The sequence below is a fragment of the Hemiscyllium ocellatum genome, chromosome 37 (assembly GCF_020745735.1).
Source record: "Hemiscyllium ocellatum isolate sHemOce1 chromosome 37, sHemOce1.pat.X.cur, whole genome shotgun sequence".
Lineage (NCBI taxonomy): Eukaryota > Metazoa > Chordata > Chondrichthyes > Orectolobiformes > Hemiscylliidae > Hemiscyllium > Hemiscyllium ocellatum.
Window position 1 is genome coordinate 42,995,410 of NC_083437.1, and position 21,238 is coordinate 43,016,647.

The window sequence follows — 21,238 nt, forward strand, 5'->3', positions numbered from 1 at the left end:
TGCTGGGTTTGCTGAAACTTTAATATGGTCACCAGAAATGTTTAATAGAATTAAGGTATTGTCATCGAACTCCTGGTATCAGACATCTCTCCGAGAACAGGTGCATATCTCTCCTTCAGGGCCTGGTCACCTGTCGGTTACATGATCGGATGGATTACAAGGACACAGCTGTCACACTGTGCAATGGTGTCACAGTGCACCAAGTCTTCACCAAGAAAGCTGCTGTTTAATCAGGTCAGTGTTTTACTGTTCCCTTGTCAGGCAACTTTGTGAATTAGAAAGCATTTCCCTCAGAGCAGACCTGTTTCAGGGCTAAGCAAAAAGGAATCTGCTCTGTACGTTCAACCTGCAACCAAGAATCTTGTCATAACTTGAAAGATTGTTGCTGTTGAGGCAAAACAAAAGAATGTGGCGTTCAGGGTTACGTCAATAGATAATGGAGACAATGAAGGCAGCAAAACCAAAAGATATTTTCCAGTGAAGTGGGCCCTTTTCATCAATAGATCAGGATCAAAGTGTTGTGCCCTTATTAAACAATGGAAAGCAGAATTGGAAAACAAGGTAGAACTGGGACACCCAGATTTTAGTCCAACAAGATCAAAACAAAGGCTGTTTTTTTGAAAAAGAAATTAAAGCCTGTGGCAAAGTGTTGGAACAATCACAATTACAGATGAATCAAATTCTTCCCTCGAAACACTCCCTATGCACAGGAATCAAAAGCTGAATATCGCCTTCTCTTCCTCGTTTGGGTCAGCTCCTCTCAAAGTCAGACACTGACTGATATTTGTTGCTATGACTTGCCTGCTTTATCCAGCAGCATAAAACGGCAGCTTTTCTACAAACTACATTTGTGAATACCTCTCACAGGATTGGTCAACGAGGCTAGTCATGTTGAAAAACAATTTGCCAACGGATGAAGAACTGCAAAGTCACAATGTTCCTTCTCAGCGACAGAAACTATTCTCATTAAACCTAAGAATTACTTGGAGTTTGGTAAACATCCCAGCAATCAGGCAGTGGTCACGCTGGGCAGGCTTTGGGCTGGAAGCCATTGTAAAGCAGACCCAACAAAGTACAAACACTTGACCAAAAAGACGGAACCTCTGACAACACAGCACTCCCTTCGCCCAAACTGAATGACAGCTGTGTGTTTATCAAACTGTCAGTATTTAATAGGCTTGGTCAGCGCAGCTTCTATCAGAGCCAATAGATGGGAGGCTGGAAAAACACAGCAGGTCAGACAGCACCAGAGCAGCAGGATTTCAGGCCACAACACTGACTTTTCTGCCCCTCAGCTGCTGTCTGACTTGCTGTGCTTTTCCAGCCTCACATCTATTGCCCCAGGAAATTATACCTGACTGAACATGGGACCACAACTTCTCTCTCCACACGTGGAAAGACACATGGAAAGGAGAATTATCATCTTGAGTCTTGAAATGTTAACTGTTTCTCACTCCACAGAAGCTGCCAGATCTGTTGAGTTTCTCCAGCATTATCTGTGTTTCTTATGATTTTGTATCAGGACTGGTCCATTCAGCCCCTTGAACCTACTCCCCATTTAATAAGATCATCACTGATTGGACTGTAACCTCAAAACCACATTCCTACCTACTGCTGATAACGGTTTACCTGCTTACTTAACAAGAACTTATCTACCTCTGCCTTAAAAAGATCCAAGCAATCTAGGCAGCATAGTGATTAGCCACACTGCTGCCAGGGACCCGGGTTCGATTCCTGCCTCGGGCGACTGTGTGGAGTTTGCACGTTCTCCCCGTGCCTGCTTGGGTTTCCTCCCACAGGTCAAAGATGTGCAGGTTAGGGTGGACTGGCTATGCTAAACTACCCATTGTGTCTGGGAACGTGTAGGTTAGGTGCATTAGCCATGGGGAATGCAAGGTGACAGGGTCGGAGTCTGGGAGGGTTGGTACAGTTTTGCTGGGCCAAATGGCTTGTTTCCATACTGTGGGGATTCTGTTTGAGAAGAATTAAGTCTGCTTCCTCACCCTTTGGGGAAGACAGTTCCAAAGACTGTCAACCTCAGAAAAGGTTTTGCAAATCTCCATTTTAACTGAATGGCCTCGTAATTTTAAAAACGACGCCTTGTTCTAGATTCTCCCACAAGAGGAAGCATCTGCTCAAGACCCTCTGGGCTTTACATCAATCAAGTTAGCGCCTGCTTTTCTAAACTCCACTGGATACATGTTCAGTTTTCCCTCCTTAGATAACCCTCTCATTCCATGTATTACTCTGGATGTGGAGGAGCTGGTGTTGGACTGGAGTGGACAAAATCAGACATCACATGACACCAGGTCATAGTCCAACAGGTTTCTTTGAAATCACAAGCTTTCGGAGCGCTGCTCCTTCATTGGCTGAACTTATTATTCTGGTAAACCTTCTCTGAACTGCCTGGAATGCTTCCTTAAAGGGGGAACCCAATACCTTACACGGTACACTAGATGTGGCTGATTTAAGAGGGACCTGAGGGGTAACTTTTCCACACAGTGGGTGGTGTGTGTAAGGAATGCCAGGGGAAGTGGTGGAGGCTGGTACAATTACAACATTGAAAAGCACCTGGATGGGTATATGAATAGGAAGGGTTTAAATGCTGGCAAATGGGACTAGATTAATTCAGGATATCTGGCTAGCATGGATGAGTTGGACCAAAGGGTCTGCTTCAATGCTGTACATCTCTGTGCCCTGTGACCAGTGGCCCTATATAAATGAAGCATAATGCTTGTACTCCTATTCTCTTGCAATAAATAATAACAGTCCACTCGTTTTACTAATTACTTGCTGTACATGATTAAGACATAAGGTTACTAGCCTCTAACTATGCAGCACTCCCTCAGTATCGAACCCAGAACTGTCTGACCCACAGATGAGAAGGTGAGCTCGAGTCACAGTTGACACCAGTAAACATGGAGTTAAATTTCTCTTGTTGATGTATACCTCATTAAAATGATCTTCTGTAAATGTTACAACAAAATTAATGCTGGAAATTGTAAACTTGGATAAACAAACACTGATTTATGGATTTTGATAAGTTACCCTCTGATGCAATTCAACTTTTGGTAACCTTTTTGAGAAACAATGCATTGAGCAAACAGAGCTCTGATTGATGCAGTAGAGTCAAATACATCGAGTACATCGAGGCTGCAGACTCTTGGCTTTATCTAACAGCAGGGAATCAGCTGGAGGTCTGCTCAGAAGGTTTGCTTCTACAATTCTAAATGAACAATTCCTGGTACACGATCAGCCAAAATTATTCTGTCAGGTTTAAACCAGAGTTTAGTTTCTTTGAATTCAAATCTGTTGTTAGACCCAGATATAGAAAGTGGATTACCTTGCACTGGGTCCAGTATCACACAACACCAAGGAATTAAATTGAAATACTTGACTCATCCTAAACGGGACCTCTCCAGCCTCCTTACCACAATGCTACACGGAGTCTCACACACAAAACAAGAGCAGAATTAGGCCATTCGGCCTGTCAGGCCTGCTCCCCCATTCAACATGATCATGGCTCATCATCCAAATCAGTCCCCAGTTCCCACTTTCTTCCTGAACCCTTCAGAAAGTATATACATTTGTTGTCCTCTTTGAAATAAAACCAACAAATTTCTGATTGCTTTTTGGTTGCATATAAAATCAAGGAGAAAAGATAATATTTGGGTAAGTTGACAATAACCAGCAAGCAATCTCAAAAACAATACACTCTGAGCAAGTTAGCAAGGGGCACTTTCTGATTGCTGGAGAAACTCAGCAGGTGTTTGGAGAGAGAAACAGAGTTAATGTTTCAGGGTCCAATGACGCATGTTCAGAACTTCGGAAGTTCTCACTGTCGTTTTCCCTCCACAGATGCTGCCCCACCAGTTGAGTTCCTCCAACAGTGTGTGTTTCTGGATCATTTGTTGACAGAAATGTTTTCAGCTGTGACTCGGCAAAGCCAAGTACCTTCTCTTCATCACCATTTAACTGTAGCTGCACGGGAGCCTGCGTCCCGGGAACTGCAGTATCGAAGAATGTCTCTCAGTCATGTCTTTCTGAGCAGCAACTGTTCACTCACCCTCTTGTGCTGGTGACCTCCATTATCCACCATCTGTGGTGATGGTTTCAAAGATTCCATCTTTTAAGGCTGTGGTCTCCCACACCTTCCTTCCTCATAGCTATGAGCTATTTCTGATTGTTGAGCTTACACCTGGTCCAGTGCCAGTGAGTCCAGAATGATATTCTCCAAGTTGTGGGGGAGCCGTACTTTTCAAACTGTTCACCCAATGGAGAATGTGAAACTTAAGATGAAAACCAAAGCTTGGATGGAGAACAGGAAGGGTGCGCCTGAAAGAGAAACTGCGACAGCGGGAAGTGACTGTGCTCTGTGGAGCTACCTCAATTTTGTGTAAATTCTTACACCAAGCTGCATTTAAACATAATGCAATTTTTCTTGAAATGACCTACACTGAAGTTAATCAATTGCATATTCTGTTTTTGTACACCCACTGCTCTGTACAATCCGAAACAAAAACATGAATTGATGGAGAACTCAGCAGGTCTGGCAGCATCTGTGGAGAGAAAGCAGAGTTAACGTCTCGGGTCCAGCGACCCTTCCTCTGAAGTGGAGAACTGCAGTTTTGAAGAAGGTTCACTGCACCCGAAATGTTATCTCTGATTTCTCTCCACAGATGCTGCCAGACCTGTGGAGTTTTTTCCAGCAATTTCTGTTTTTGTTTCTGATTTTCAACATCTGTAGTTCTTTCAGTTTTTTGTTCTGTACGATGTTGCCCTTGGCTCTTAAGCAAACACAATGATTACGGAATCAGTATTTGGCTCAGGAAGTCAGCTCTACTTGTTATGTACACTGATCTCATTCCCTTAATATTACTTTTCACAAATAATGTTTCAATTCTTAAACTACATTACTAGCTATTACCAGGTTCTAATAATCCTGCATGAAAAATTTTAACTATCCCTTCCTAGTAATCCAATAGCAGCAATTAGTTCATTCCACATGACAGACATTTACTGATGGACGATAAATACTTTTACACAATTTGGACTCATCATATTTCGGATTCTATTCAGAATTAGAATGGCCTTTATTGTCATGTGCACATGAATGAGTGCATCAAAAGTTTGAAATGTCACCATCTTAGGTATCATCTTTGGCACCAACATTGGTGCCATCTTAGGTACAGGGTACCTAGGTACAGACTTGTACAGACAATCATAAATAAAGTTCAGCATTAGAACAAAGAGTACAGAAGTGTTTTGAAAAGCCCTCCATTTTTAGTCTTTTAGATTGCCCCTTAATTGTTTGGTCTGGTGAAAGGTTCCAATGATTTAGGTTTTGGATCTTCTGCCTGCTATGGTATCAGAATTTGGTTTTGAATAATCTTGAACCTTTTCAATGGCTCTACCATAGTTTTTGGGATGGGCTGCCCAGTGATGGTTTCACAAATATCCGTCCTTTCCTGATCTATTCAATACTCCTTCACAAAACACCATTTTCATTGTCTTGTCTATCAGCATTACACAATTACTCAAGACCTAATTATCTGATTTCAAACATCTCTCTGTGTCTCCTATGTCAAATGGAGAGAATTATGTATGATTTCCACTACAAGGATATTTTGACCCACCCGATGCTGGGATTTAATTTCACATGAGCCTGCTACACTCATTATCTTTCCCCGATCCTGCCCTGATCTCCTTGGATCCACTTCTCTCTCATGTATTTGAGGAGGATTGTGACATACATCAGCATTTCCAGTAAACCACTCCATCTAGTAGGGAGCCTAACATTCTCACTTTGTGCAAATGGTTCCTAAATTAATTATTTCGTATTTTACACTGATTTTCCTTTGCTGACAACTCACTAACTCACTGAACCAAATGTAGCATTTTAAAAGACACAGATTTTTGGTTTAATTTATACATGATGTGGATGATGTTCGCTAGAACAGCATTTATTATCCTTCACTAATCGCCCCGGAGAAATAGTGAGCTGTCTTCTAGAACATTCCATGTAGGTTGACCCATATTTTGCTGCAAATGTGTTGCTGGTCAAAGCACAGCAGGCCAGGCAGTATCTCAGGAATAGAGAATTCGACGTTTCGAGCATAAGCCCTTCATCTCCTGATGAAGGGCTTATGCTCGAAACGTCGAATTCTCTATTCCTGAGATGCTGCCTGGCCTGCTGTGCTTTGACCAGCAACACATTTGCAGCTGTGATCTCCAGCATCTGCAGACCTCATTTTTTACTGACCCATATTTTGGTCCAGCACCTGTAAGGAAATAATGAGGTATCAGGTCACCCCCGAACTTTCCAAAGTCAGCCAGAATTTCCTCAAAATTTCCTGATCAACGAATCTTTGAAAAACCGTTTTCTCCAGAGAATTGATAATTCTTTTTTGCAACATAACCAGAATTGCACACAACTGCGAGTACCCAAAGGTTCAATCACATTTCAACTTAAATGTAATATTTACACTTGATAAACTGATTATTTTGCTTACACTTTTCTGGCTTTATCTCCCCACTTGTCCCTGGATGGGGGCAGCTCCAACAACACTCAAGAAGCTCGACACCAACCAGGACAAAGCAGTCTCGCTTGATTGGCACCACATCCACTCTGAGGAGAAAGTGAGGACTGCAGATGCTGGAGATCAGAGCTGAAAATGTGTTGCTGGAAAAGCGCATCAGGTCAAGCAGCATCCAAGGAGCAGGAGAATTGACGCTTCGAGCATGAGCCCTTCTTCAGGAACATTCCTGAAGAAGGGGTCATGCCCAAAACGTCGATTCTCCTGCTCCTTGGATGCTGCCTGACCTGATGCGCTTTTCCAGCAACACATTTTCAGACCACATCCACTCCCTCCACCACAGGCACTCAGTACCCTGCTGCTACTCATCTGCGAGATATACTGCAGAAATTCACCAAAGATCCAGGATAACACCTTCCAAACCCACATCCACTTCCATCAAGAAGGACACTTCAAGAAGTCGACACCATCCAGGACAAACTAGCCCATTTGGACTGAGTTGAGGAGGGTCTTTGTTCACCAAAAGGTTGTGAATCTGTGGAATGCCCCGCCCAATGAAGCAGTTGAGGATATCCCAATGAATGTATTTAAGGCAAAGACAGATAGATTTTTGAACAGTAAAGGGATTAAGGATTATGGTGAGAGGGCGGGTAAGTAGGGCTGAAGCCACGAAAAGATCAGCCATGGTCTTATTGAATGGGGGAGCAGGCTCGATGGGCCAGATGGCCTCCTCCTGCTCCTAGTCCTTATGTTCTTACGACCACTGCTCCAACACTATTCACACTCTCTGCTGAAATTTAATACCTGGATGTTAGCGACTCTGAAATTTCCTAGCCAGTTTCTTTGAACACCTTTGGCTGTAATCCATTTATCCAGATCCCGGCTTGGTCTTCCTCAAGTTTGCCTAGTCTCTCCTTCCTTTCCATTTTAACTGTTGGAATATTTATCTCGTTTTTTTCTTGCTGATGTTATTTCCTCTCTGGTAACCTCTGCAGTGAAAATTGAGGCAAAATAACTATCCATTATCCTCCAATGACTTTTTACCTAAAATCCACATAGAATTTCATTGGTCCAACACTGCAGATTCCAATCTCATGGGATGTGAGTTTTGTCTCTGGGTGGGTGAGAAAATAAATATCGTGAGATGATTGTTAAGCAGTAAATGGGAAGATGAAACTTCAGTTAAAATCAACTTCACCATAAATCCAAGCACAGATCGAGGTATCAGGACTGGCAAAGCCTATTCTCAGTTGACCTAAATCCAACTGATTAGGCTGCAGCTTTGTTTTAAAACTTTAGGGTTGGAGTTTTCAAGGAAATAAAGGAAAAGAATAATTTGCAATGATATAGAGGCATAGATAGAGTCGATAGCCAGAGACTATTTCCCAGGGCAGAAATGGCTAACACGAGAGGTCATAATTTTAAGCTGGTTGGAGGAAAGTATAGAGGGGATGTCAGAGGCGGGTTGTTTACAGAGTTGTGGGAGCATGGAATGCGTTACCAGCAGCGGTTGTGGAAGCAAAGTCATTGGGGACATGTAAGAGACTGCTGGACATGCATCTGGTGACAGAAATTTGAGGGTGGATACATGAGGATCAGTGATCGGCACAACATCGTGGGCTGAAGGGCCTGTTCTGTGCTGTACTGTTATATGTCTATGATCTATATCACACCTTTACACGCTAAAGATGTTGGAAAGCATTTCACAACAAACACACTGTTCCAGTGTTTAGCTCCTGTTTATAATTTGTGAAAACGTGAACAATTCACAGATGGTAAATTCTCCAAAAACATACAATGAGGTAAACAATTTAATAATCTATTTCTGCTGCATCTCCGACAGTGTGGGGCCCCCTTGGCGTTGACTCTCTGACAGTACCTGGTCCCTCAGCACTGACCCTGTTATGGCCGTTGATGTTACCTGCTCAGGTTTCTGAAGTTGATCCAGAGGTGAAAGGGGACTTGACAGTGAAGTACGATGCAGCTCAAGGTCAACAGTATTGTACACAGCACAGAGGTTCCTCACCACACTGACAATTCCAGCGGCAAAACACACCATCACCAGGAGCAGACACATGGGAACTGGATCTGAAAGACCCATTCCAAGAAACACATCATCCAAACCCACAAATACATCACTGGGTCCAAATTCTGGATCTCTCTCTCTAATGGCACCCTCACTGTTCCGGAACCCTGTGCAGTGGTTCAAGGCAGGAACACTCAGACTGTACACATTCACATCACAAAAACATACTGAAACTCTCTACCTTACAAATCTAAAACCTCACTGGCTGCTTGTTTTGCTGCTGATGTGACTGACAACTGAGGAAGATGTGAAACATGTGGCTCTGTCAGCACATGGAATGTCACCTGGTCTGGAGGGGGAGGGGAGGCAAAGACCAAGGAACTGAGTTAGCAAGACATTAAGGAGCAACTGCATGGGTGAGCCGCATTAGGGCTGCATTGAATGGGGAGAGCAGGCTTTGCTGATCCAGGTGAATGAAGCAGCAGATATCACTCCTGGAGCCAATTGTGAATGGACTCAAGATTCAATACTGACAATACCGCAAACTTTGTATGGCCTGCGGAGGTCACCTGATTGGGATGGACGGTCAGCGCAAGCACGTGGCAACAAAAGGTTTGCTTGATCTTTGCAAAAGTTAACGTTTGTCTTTGAGTGTTTCTGTCTCAGCCTGAGATGTGATAACCGACACCTTGCCGAATGTGATAACTGTGAACCCAGCAACACTCACACCTCGTGGAGAATTACATAAGGGTTTACAATCACAAAGTCCAAAATCTTCATGTCGAACACCCAAAACCTGAGGGGCTTCACACTGATCCCAATCCCTCTTGCCCTGGTGGTCCTCAGCCGCCCACGCTCCATTACGCCACGTGCCTCAGTGTGTTGCCTGAGGCTATGAAATCTGCTGGTCAGTAACACACTGTCACTGATAGACAAACACACTGTGGGCAGGCCGAAGAGCAGCTTCCACTGAGGTGATGGACCTCCAGCCAGAGCTGATGTTTAACTTCAATTACAACCTGGAGAAGGGATTACAGCACACAGCCCTGCTTTACAGAACTGCTTGGAACCTCCACAGGAAAAAAACCCCACGGTCACCTCTGTTGGAGGGCAGTATAGGGAGGGGGATTTGAGGGAAGTGGGTTTGACAGGAAAGATTTCTCTCTGAACCAGCCAGGCTTCAGCTTGGTGCTGGGGCAGAGATGGTGGCATTCGGCTCAAATGATGCTGACCATCTACTCCGGGAACCATCCAACAGAATCCACCAACCCCTTTGCTCACAGGATATGACACATCAACCATAATCCAATCAGCAAAGGTGTTTTTCTGTTACATGTTTCTAGCAGGGCAGGTGATGCAGCATAGCCTTATTGTTTTGGGTTGCTCAGTGTCAATATGGTCAATGTAACGGTCAGACAGATGCTTAGCCTGTGTATACAGGATCTGTGCAATAACGTGCTGTAGCCACAAGCAATGGCGGCAGTCAGGATGAAGCCAATGTCGAGTAGAGACCCCCCTTTCCAACCACACCTTGGTCAACAGATTTATACACCATCTCCCTACAGAGAGAGGGCATTATCAATTGACAGATCAAATAGAGAATTATTCGGGTGATAGGCAGACAAACAAGTGGACCACAGCTCACCACTGCTTCCTTCAGGGGTAGCTGTGAGGAGCAGGAAATACTGGCCCAGCCAGTGACACCCACATTCTCCATGCCCCCTCACCCACACCTGTCACTGCCAAAGCGAACTCCCTTGGCTACAACACACACACACACACACCAGCCCTGAACACTCACTCACTCCAGGTGCAAAGCATACTATTGCTGAGAAGACTCAGGACACAGGATGAGAATACACAGCCCATTCAGTTCAGGTCATTACGTGACAGCAATCCAGTTCCACCCTCATCTACCTCCTTTCTCCTGGAAATATATTTTTCTGACATGCCCCTCCAATTTCTTGCTGAAATTATTGATTACCTTGGGTTCCAGCAGCCTGACAGGTGACAGGTTCCTGTTCATTGCCACTCAGGTAACAAAGGCTTTCTTTCACATGCATTGCATTCCCTTTGTGATCTACTCAGCTCCATCAGCAAAACAAAATCAGTCAGACACAACCTGCCTTTTATAAACCCCAGCCAACGTCCTCGCATTAACCCAAAGCTCTCTGAGTGTTACTAATGTTTGCCTTAATCACGTTTTCTAAAACTTTATCCATCACTTTATCCAAACTAATCCAGCCTGTCCCTACATCCTTCCACAACGAGGAGATCCCATTTATCACTCTCCAATCTGGATTATTACCACTTAATTTAGGGAAGATTGTGATAAACCTTCACTATCTCAACTTCCACTTCCTTCATGATCCTGAGCCTCAGGCATTAGACCAGGTGACCTAGCCACTTGGAGAATGACCAGGCTGTCTAGGACATTGTGCTGACAAACTCTCATCCCAGCCCTCACCTCGAACACTTCAGCTTCAACTGAGAAATTACCTGTGGCAGTAGTAGATACTGACAGAAAGTACTCTAGCCTTGTCCTATACCTCGATAGATGTATCACCTTCTTTATCCCCATTACATTACACCCTGCTTCTTACTATTTACAAACTAACAGGGGATTTTATTTTTGAAGGGGTAACAGAGAGAGGGTAACACTGTTGATGAGGTAGAACTTCTGGCACCTGGTCTGCCAAAAGGCTCTCGATACATCGTCACACCAACAGGCTTGGGAGGAGAAAAATTATGGGTCATGGAATAAGGGTGTAGCAAGATGGATCCAAACCTGGCTGTGGGACGGGAAACACTTTAAATCTGTGCTCCCTGGTTTTCGCTCCTTTTACATGCTGCAATAGTTTCTCCCCATCCACTGTCCAGACTCCTCAGGATTTTGAAAGCTTTTGGGTTTGTTTCGGGCTGGAGGGAGGTTCCTGGTGGAATGCCCCAGGGGTTGGAATTGGGGTCTCTTGCTTTTTGGAAATATGTAAATGACCAAGACTTTGCTGTGCAGGGGACAATTTCAAAATTTATATACTACTCAAAACTTGGGAGAATCGTAAACTGTGACGATAGTGTAGAACTACAGAAGGACAAGGACAAATTGGTGGAATGGGTGGACAAATGGCAGATGAGGGTCAATGTGGAAAAGTGTGAGGTGATACATTATGTAGAAAAGAACATGGAGAGACAGTACAAAATAAAAGGGCAAAATTCTGAAGGCTGCCCAGAAGTGAGAGACCTCGGTGTACCTGTACATGAGTCATTAAAAAGGTGCTGGACAGACTGAGAGCTGTTAATGAAACATGCAATATTCGAAGTTGCATTGATAAGGGCATAGAGTGCATAAGAGCAGAGTGTAAGGTGATAACAGATCTCTGAAGGACACTGGTTAGACCCCAGCTGAAGTACTGTGCAGAGTTCTGGGCTCTACAGTTTAGGAAGGGTAGACAGATTTCAGGGATGAGTGTGTTGTTATGAAATGGTGGGACCGTATCCTCTGGAGAGAAGGGATTAGATAAAAGTTTTCAAAATCATGAGGAATATGGGCAGAGTGAACGGGGAGAAATTATTCCCGCCTGTGAAAGGATCAAGAACTGGAGGGCACAGATTTCAAGTGTTTTGTAAAAGAAACAAATGCTTTTTCAGAAAGAGGAGTGGTCAAGGTTGAGGGCGTGGACTGTCTGGAAAAGTTGTGGGGCATTTTCAACTGAGACATTCAACCGGACATTGGATAATTATTTAAATAGAAACAACGTGCAGGGTTATAGAGAAAGGCAGGAGATTGACATCAAGTCAAAATACTGAACAAGATAGTACTGACACAATGGAGGAATGTCCTCCTTTTGCCATTGTATTCTTAGACTTTACTTTGCCATTTTACTTACTCTTCACTCACCTTCTGAAGTCACTGAATTAACGACGCTTTTAACCTGAATTCATCTGACATCCATCCATCATATAACGCCTGTCTGCTTAATAGACCGTATTTACTATCTCCCTCAGGATCTGAGTGAACATATTGGTTCTGTTGCTTTTCCCCCCATCAGAACATACCAAGCCTGGACCTGATACATCACTTCCTTATAAACACCCCCCAGTTTGGCCCCATTTTACCTGGATGTGATGCTTTATCACTTCTCTGAAGTTAGCCCTCCCTCTGATGAGAAAGTTCCTTTCCCAGACTGGAAGCGACGGGCTCAGTTTGCAATCTCACACACTGCTGCAGCAGCAGCATTTATTGTTGCTTGGTGAGCTCACACACCTGCTCAGATTTCAGGTGGTCAGCTCTCAAACAGGCAATTCCCCCTGACATTGATAACGTCTTTGGAATCGCATTTTTAAAACCAGAGCAGGATTATCCAGATAGACTGGCTAAAACAAACATCAAAAACATAGAGGTCAAAACTATGACACTTACCATTTCCAAGAACTGCCATTTCGCATAGGACTGCTAATATTGCCGATACAGTGTATGATTCTCATAGTCTCTCTCATCTGTCTGCTTCAGAACTGGAAATTACAATACCACCCGGTACAAATAACAGCGTGTCCACAGCCGAGAGCAATATCCTTCATTTACCAGCTCTGGTCATAAACAAACAGTCCCTGTCAAGCAGCTCCTCTAATGCAACTGGCATGTCCCCAGAATAAGAGGGTCAGAAATTACGTTAAAAATTAAACCACTCTGCTGAGGAGGTGGAGCAGGTTGTTTCAGTCAGATGGTACGAGACAGCAAGCTTCAGGGCGGGATTCCACCCCGAAGCAGGAAATATTTTCACCCAACCTCTTACAGTCCAACAGCAGAAAAGCAGGTGAAGGAAAGCACAGGCTCAGAGCAAACCAGCACTTTGTTCGCCAGCATAAAACCTCAGCTTTAATCACTGGCACAGCAGTGTGTGAACACAAAACCAACAAGAGACAGCGACTAGGTAGCTCAGGCATCAGGATAAGAAAGTGCAGCATTAGCCTAGTTCCCAGTCTCAATTAACCTCCGGTGGGCGAAAGAGAGACACACACACACACACACACACACACGGAGAACATTCCCCAAATGGTTGTGCAAGTGCCAAGGAACACAAACAGAACAGCCCGCCGTCAGTTATGGGCTGGATCCGAGTGAGAAACTTCCTGTGATCAGGAATTTTGAACTGATCCTTGAAAGTGAAACAGCGGTTTGAAAAACACACAAAACTCAAATTCAAAACAAACCAAGAGGTGGGAAGGGGCAGAAACTGAGGGGAGAGGGCTGAGCAAACGTGGAAAAGGGGAAAACCTCCTGACGCTGACAGCTACAGGCACTCCACACTGAGGCACAGACAGCTACAGGCGCTCCGCATGGAGGCACAGACAGCTACAGGCACTCCGCACGGAGGCACAGACAGCTACAGGGGCTCCACACAGAGGCACCAAGGGCTACAGGCGCTCCGCACTGAGGCGCCATGGGTTACAGGCGCTCGGCACGGAGGCACAGACAGCTACAGGCACTCCGCATGGAGGCACAGACAGCTACAGGCGCTCTGCACAGAGGCGCCGAGGGCTACAGGTGCTCCGCACGGAGGCGCAGGCAGCTACAGGCGCTCGCGCGGAGGCGCAGACAGCTACAGGCGCTCCGCACGGAGGCGCAGACAGCTACAGGCGCTCCGCATGGAGGCGCAGACAGCTACAGGTGCTCGCACGGAGGCGCAGACAGCTACAGACGCTCGCACAGAGGCACAGACAGCTACAGGCGCTCCACACGGAGGCGCAGACAGCTACAGGCGCTCCACACGGAGGCGCAGACAGCTACAGGTGCTCCACACGGAGGCGCAGACAGCTACAGGCGCTCCACGCGGAGGCGCAGACAGCTACAGGCGCTCCACGCGGAGGCGCCGAGGGCTACAGGCACTCCACACTGAGGCACAGACAGCCACAGGCGCTCCGCACAGCCACCCATAGCTTACAAGCACACGGCCCAATAAAAAATACAATACAACACATTGACAATACTGTGGCTTTAAGAGGAGTATTTTGTCCTGGTGTCTTTTCACGAAGAAAGGTTGACACAGAGAGGTGACAAGCAGCCTATGCAGAAGCCTCTCTTTGACAATTCTCTCCCTGGAGTAAAGTTGCTGAAGAGACAATCTATTTTACTGAACTTGCCTTTACCAAGGGTGTGTTTTTAGGATGTTACTGTATTGGAACATTAACTATTTGGTAGTTAGATAATCTATTATTCTCTTATGTTTTCCAATAGAGTTGTTATTCCAATTTCTTCTTTTTGTTGTATTTTACCTATAATAATACATTCCAGGCACCCACCATATTCTGGGTGAAAAACTTTCCCTGCACATCTCCCCTAAACTCTCCCCCTCTCACCTTGAACCTGTGCCCTGAGAAAAAGCCTCTGACTTTCAGCCCTGTCGATGTCTCTCATACTTCTGTAGACCTCGATCAGGTCCCCCACTCCAGCCTCTGTCTTTCTAGAGAAAGCAACCCGAGTTTATCCAACCTCTCCTCATAACTAAAATCCTCCAGAGCAGGCAAGACCCTGGTAAACCATCTCTGCACCCTCCACAAAGCATCCACATCTTTCTGGTAGTGTGGCAACTAGAACTGCATACCATATTCCAAATGCGGCCTAAGTACAGTTTTATCCAGCTGTAACATAACTTGCCAACTTTTACATTCAACACCCAGCCTATGAAGGCAAGTGTGCTGTCTGCCTTTTTGCTCACCTTATCCACCTGTGTTACCCCTCTCATGGATCTTAAGAGTTCTGCCACTTTATCGCATAATTCTATTATGTTTGGGATCAGGCAAAAAAAATACTTTGATTAATCCAGACAAACACACAGGGAGCAAGTGATACAGAAAAATAATGCACGGGCCAGAGTCACATGAGGAACAAAAACTTAAACATGAGATGCAGACAGGAACAAGAACAGAGACAGAGGCAGGGTTTTGGAGTAATGGTCTCAGCAGCTTTGACAGAAGAGGGCATTCTGACACAAGAGATGCCGAGAGAAGGTGGCAGACAACATCCTGAGCCAAACACATTGGTTTAGTGCATTTTACAAAGATCTCCTCTCGTTCTGTAAATGTCTAAGATTCAACAAGTAGACACTTTGAAAGGGAACTGGAAGCTGGAGAATCAAACGTTTAGCAAAAGAAAAATAAGAGAGATTTCCATTAAAAACATCTGGCAAATCTCACTCGACTGAGTCAGTGACGAGGGAAGCCCAGGGAAAAGGAAAGTGAGACTTGTAATATGGTCACACCAGACTTCAACTCCAGAATCTGCAAGGGAATCAGAGGGCTCTTGTGGTAGTATCCTATCTCAGGTGCAGGAGGTGTGGCTCAAACCCCATCCTATCTGAACAGCCCAATTTAAATATCAACAAGACAAATCAGAGCAGTTCAGGTCATTTGGTACCCATGGGAACGACCTCAACGGCACCTTGGGTTCATGTCACGCTACAGGTGAGCCCATTGCATTGCACCCCACACACACACACACACACACACACACACACACACACACACACACACACACACACACACACACACACACACACACACCCTCTCTCAGACTTATACCACTTTACACTCACATACACACTCTCTCTCACAGACACTCATAACCTCCACACCCACCCCACCCACCCCACACACCCACATAAGTGTGTGGAGTGAATTTGTACTTGCAGAGTTACACTTTACTTTGCTCTAGAACTGCATGAATCCATGTAAGATTCTGTAAATCCGTTTTTGAGATTGGAATCAGTCTGACCGACCATTGTGACACAGACAGCCTCACAGGGAGCCGACACCTTCAATACAATATCTGGGCTGACATAACACCAAATGTTAAAATTCAACTGAGAATGAAACTTTTTTTTAAAAAATGTTTTGCGATTTATGTATGAAAGAACTGAAACCAACATGGTCATTCTAAAAAAAAATGAGAGACTTAACAAACAATCCAGGTCTTTTTCAATATATAATTTCAGTTACATCACACTGTAAACTTTTGCTATAAATTCTGTGTCTTACAATCTTATTCTCCACAACGACCTGATGAAGGAGCAGTGCTCTGAAAGCTAGTGCATCCAAATAAACCTGTTGGACTATAATCTGGTGTCATGTTATTTTTAACTTTGTCCATCCAGGTCTTTGGAGACTGACTTTTTTCCTCCTTCTGGGAATACAAACCAAATCCTGCAGCTCAGGAGTTGGTGTGGACTGGCTCTCTAAGGCAGTTCCCTGAACAGTACCGCTCCCTCTCTCTAGCCCCATGGTCCTGATCATTGCACCATTGTGTTTGTTTCCTTCCTTGTGGAAAGGGATTGTTGTCTCCATTAGGCCTCCAGGCAGTAGATTCCAGACCATTAATACCATTGTGTAAAACTAAAATAACCAGCAATTATACAGCCTCCGTTGTCCAAACCCACTGCCATTGCGTCAAAATCCATCCGGGTTTGATGAACTAATCGGATGATACAATTAAATGATGCAAAGGATGACGAGAAGGTTGTAAATAACCTTAGACTGGTCAGACAGAAAGAAAGATAAGCTTTGGGTATTTGCCTCATTACAAAATGGAGGTGAACCCCTTGGGTGGGGAGGGGTGGAATATCTGAACACTGTCTGCAAAGAGGCAGCTTCAGCAAGATGCAGTCCAGGTCACGTTCCTTGCCCTGAAAACTGCTCTAAACTGCAAAAAAGAACAAGATACAACCCCACACCTTCGTCTGGCTGGTTAACCTTCACTAATGCTGCAAGATTCTTTATCCATTTAATGTATCTCAACTGAGCTGAGTGAGATACATCCTGGCTGACAGGAGTTCGTGTTGTGGGATTGCCTGAAGATTTCAAAGTTGAAATGTAGCTATTTGCAGAATCAGGCAGCTGCTTGTCGTAGGGTTTTATGGTTCTTCAAAAATCCAAAAGGCATTTGGTTTCTAATTCCAGTCACTTTCCAGTAAATTCAGCTTTCCTTACAGATAGTTACAAGACCATTTGTTTCTTCGCTATTTGTGGTTACACCTGACAGAACAGGGGACGAGAAACTCCTTATTGTGATTTTATTGTTGCACTGTAGTTTTGAGTTGTATTTCCTGGTGTTTAATTAGACATAGTAAAAGCACACAAAACACACAAGGAAACACTAAACACTTGCTTCATACTTTTGCTTCAGGGATAAAAGACTGAAACTATTTGGACTAGTTTTCATTTCCTGAATCTATCTATTAAATCACTGCCAGCCAATTATCGAATTCCCACACCAGGATAAAGCTCGGGGGTTTCACATCCTTTTATTCCAGCGAAGAGGTTAGGAAGGTTTGGATGGTAATTTCCACCATGGCAAGTCCCTGATCTCAGATACTACGGAGGCACGGAGCAGTTATAAACCTGTTCCAAGTCAGAGGGAAAATCACAGGGACAGTACACACCTTTGACCAGTCCATATCCCAGGAAGCCAAATCAAACTGAATAAGCAGAGCTGCGATACAGGCAAAACGTTGATCCAACCCCATCAAACTCTTAATTAGATCATAGTAATCTCATTTCCTCATATAACCTCGCTTTGCAACACTCCATCATTTATGGACCATGACAAGTATCAGGTGTTTTATCAGTTAATAACAAGGTTATGGAAAGTATGCAACTGTCTTGGAAAAAAACGGCAAGATGCCAAGCAAGATTCGTAGATAACATTTAAAAAGAAAAATAAAACATTCGGGAAACACAGTAAGTGGTAAGCCAGGGAACCGGTTGGGCCTTTATGGACACCAAAAGGAAAATTAAGTTTTAAGTGAGCATTTTGTTTTGGTCTTTATAAAGGAAATGTAAGGGTTAGACTAAAACAGGAAATGGAGGTATGGTCACAACAGTAGCCAGGAGGGCATTCCAGAACAATTCAGATCACTCAGGAAAGGGGAAGACACTGGCCCCAAGAGCAAAGTGCCTCAGTTACTTAAAGAAGCTCTAGGGACACTCTGCGCAATGTTTACTCTTGTATGAATACATGAAAAAGGGAGGGAAGGGAAGGAAAGAGAGCGAGAGAGCGAGCACGAGACAGACCGCGACAGAAAGAGGGCGCGACAGAGAGAGAGAGCGCGACAGAGAGAGAGCGTGCGACAGAGAGAGAGAGCGCGACAGAGAGAGAGAGCGCGACAGAGAGACACACACACACACACACACACACACACACACACACACACAGACATCCTCACGAGTGGGAATTCCCCTGCGTTATGAAGATGTGGGTGTACTGTATCTTTAAGAGATTTAAAAGCTAGAAAAAAAACTATCAGACCGCACCAAGTATTCTGAAAAAAGATACAATGTAACATGCTTCAGGTACTCGGGTAGTTGGTTGTCTGGAAATGACAAAACAGATTCAAATTAGGCCAATCAGTTTAAATTATATCACAGAAAATACCAATCTCCAATCCAGTTTGAATTGAATATATTGAGAATCTCAAAAGCCAATGACACAATTTCATGTTTTGAGGGTATAAGGCCAAGGTAAATTGAACAGTTGAGGGGAGAACTACCAAGCCAACGACATTTGCACACTGCCCAGAAAAAGAGCTCTCTTAAAAAGGTACCTTTAAAGTAAAAGGCAAGGTACTGTGAAGCAGAATCCCCATGAAGAAAAGAAGACAGGAATACAGAGAAAACTGAAAGCTACCTGGTTTTGAGATAAGAAGTGTTGTTCTGTAAATTTTAATCAGGAGTTTTATCAGACTCGTATTGTAGAAGGGGAAGGTAAAAGGTAGGTTAGAGGAAAAACTTGTAAATAGTGGTTGGTTAATTATTCTTTGTTATACTTGTAAGAAATAAAGTTATTAATTTTACTTTAAATAGTGTTTAGCCCTGTGAATTTTCACAGATTACTGCATGGGACAAATCTTTTCTGTGTTGTGGGGTTAAATTAGCAGAGGGGTTTAGCCCATTTTGTAACACCTGGGAATTAACTGCAGTAAGATGGATAGAGTCATAAGCACGGAAACAGACCCTTCGGACCAACCCGTCCATGCTGACCATAATCCCAAACTAATCTAGTCCCACCTGCCTGCCCCTGGCCCATTTCCCTCTAAGCCTTTCCTATTCGTGTACTTATCCAAATGTCTTTTCAACATTGCAACTGTACCCATATCCACCACTTCATCAGGAAGTTCATTCCACATGCAAACCAATCACTTCTGTAAAAAAAAAGTCCCTGTATGTTTTTTAAAATCTCTCTCCTCTCACCTTAAAAATGTGCCTAGTTTTCAAATTCCCCCATCCTCATGAAAAGACAACTACCATGAACCCTGTCTCCACCTCTCATTATTTTATACATATTGATAAGGTCACCTTTCAACCTCCCACGTTCTAGTGAAAGAAGTCCCAACCTTTCTTTGTAACTCAAACCTTGCATACCTGGCAATATCCTAGAGAGTATCTTCTAATTCCAACAAATAAGAGCATTGACAGAAAAAAAGCATCACCAGGTTTGGAGAGGTGTATGATGATCGAGTGGAGGAAGGTCAGTTGTATGTAGAAACCCTCCACCCACACATGCTCTTTTTTTGGAATGATTAACTGAAGCAGACATTGAACTGTTAACACTGGGTGTCCAGGAGAGTTTTGCAATTAGAAAATCAAAGAGTTTCATGTTGTTACGGTGCACTGTTCTATGCTGCTTTTTGGAATCAGTTGGAGGGAAAATGGGAGACGGAGTGTTATCAAAGATCTTTTGAGTTAAAGAAATTCCACCTGGCAACCACTGAAGGATTGAGCTGCAGAGTGTTTAAACACAATGCAAGTGCCAAGAGTAGAGGGAACATCCAGAGCGTGCAGAGAGAAAGCACCTTGCCTCACGCTCTCTGTCTGCGTTTTTGTCTTCCCGTGTGGGAAACAGACAAAAACAAACCGAGAAAGCTGAAATTAAAAAAATTTGTACCAGACAGGTCCTGAAGGATACTGTGTAATCCAACATGGAGGATGGGAAAAATTTGTAGCTGTAACAGCTACTCCTTTTTTGAGGTATTTTGGGCGCTGGAGGGGATTCCCTCCAATTCCAGGAGCAATTACTGTTTCAAATGCTGTTGCAATGGTTTTGGAATTTTGGAGTAAAAGCAGAGTCAAACAATGGCACTTTGAGTTCATGTATCACTGGACATAGGATTATGTCTAAGAAAACTTAACAAACAGCAAAATTCACAACTGATCTTGGAAGAATCTGTTTGGGAGAGATCACAGCACAGAAACAGGTAAGTAAATAGTTTTAAGTATAGCCTTGCTGTAAATCTACAATAGTGAGTAATATGGGTTATTTCTTGATTATAGGTTTTTACTGGGATCTGTCTCTTGACTTAAAGTTTAAAAACATAAGCCAGAAGTATTAAGTTAGCCTGGAGCAGTGTTTTGTAGAGCAATACGACTGTGCTTTTTCTGGGTCTGTAGATTGGAAGGAGCAAAATGGCCTTTACTAAAGTGATATGCTCTTCTTGTCAGAAGTGGAAGTTCCGAGAGTGTTTACGGGTTACTGAGGATTATATGTGCAATAAATGTTATTGGTTGCGAATCCTATCAGATCGAATGGTTTGGTTGGAGCAACAGTTAGACACAATGAGGAATTTACAAGAGCTAGGGGGTGTGTAGGACGGCAGAAAAGCCACAGAAACACAGTCAGGTAGATGGG

General features: G+C 43.9%; 1 protein-coding gene across 6 annotated transcripts in view; it reads right to left on the minus strand.

Annotated features, from left to right (window-relative positions):
• Positions 1–21,238, minus strand: part of LOC132833590 (NAD kinase-like) — a 97,754-nt gene that overhangs the window by 19,150 nt on the left and 57,366 nt on the right. The window contains exon 1 of one of the 6 annotated variants that reach the window (XM_060851963.1): positions 12,983–13,247. The exons of the other annotated variants lie outside the window; for them this stretch is intronic. Within the exon in view, the coding sequence (XP_060707946.1) occupies positions 12,983–13,059 (77 nt within the window). The 5' untranslated portion in view covers positions 13,060–13,247. Of the gene's footprint in view, positions 1–12,982; positions 13,248–21,238 lie in introns of those variants that run through there. 6 annotated transcript variants of the gene reach the window in all.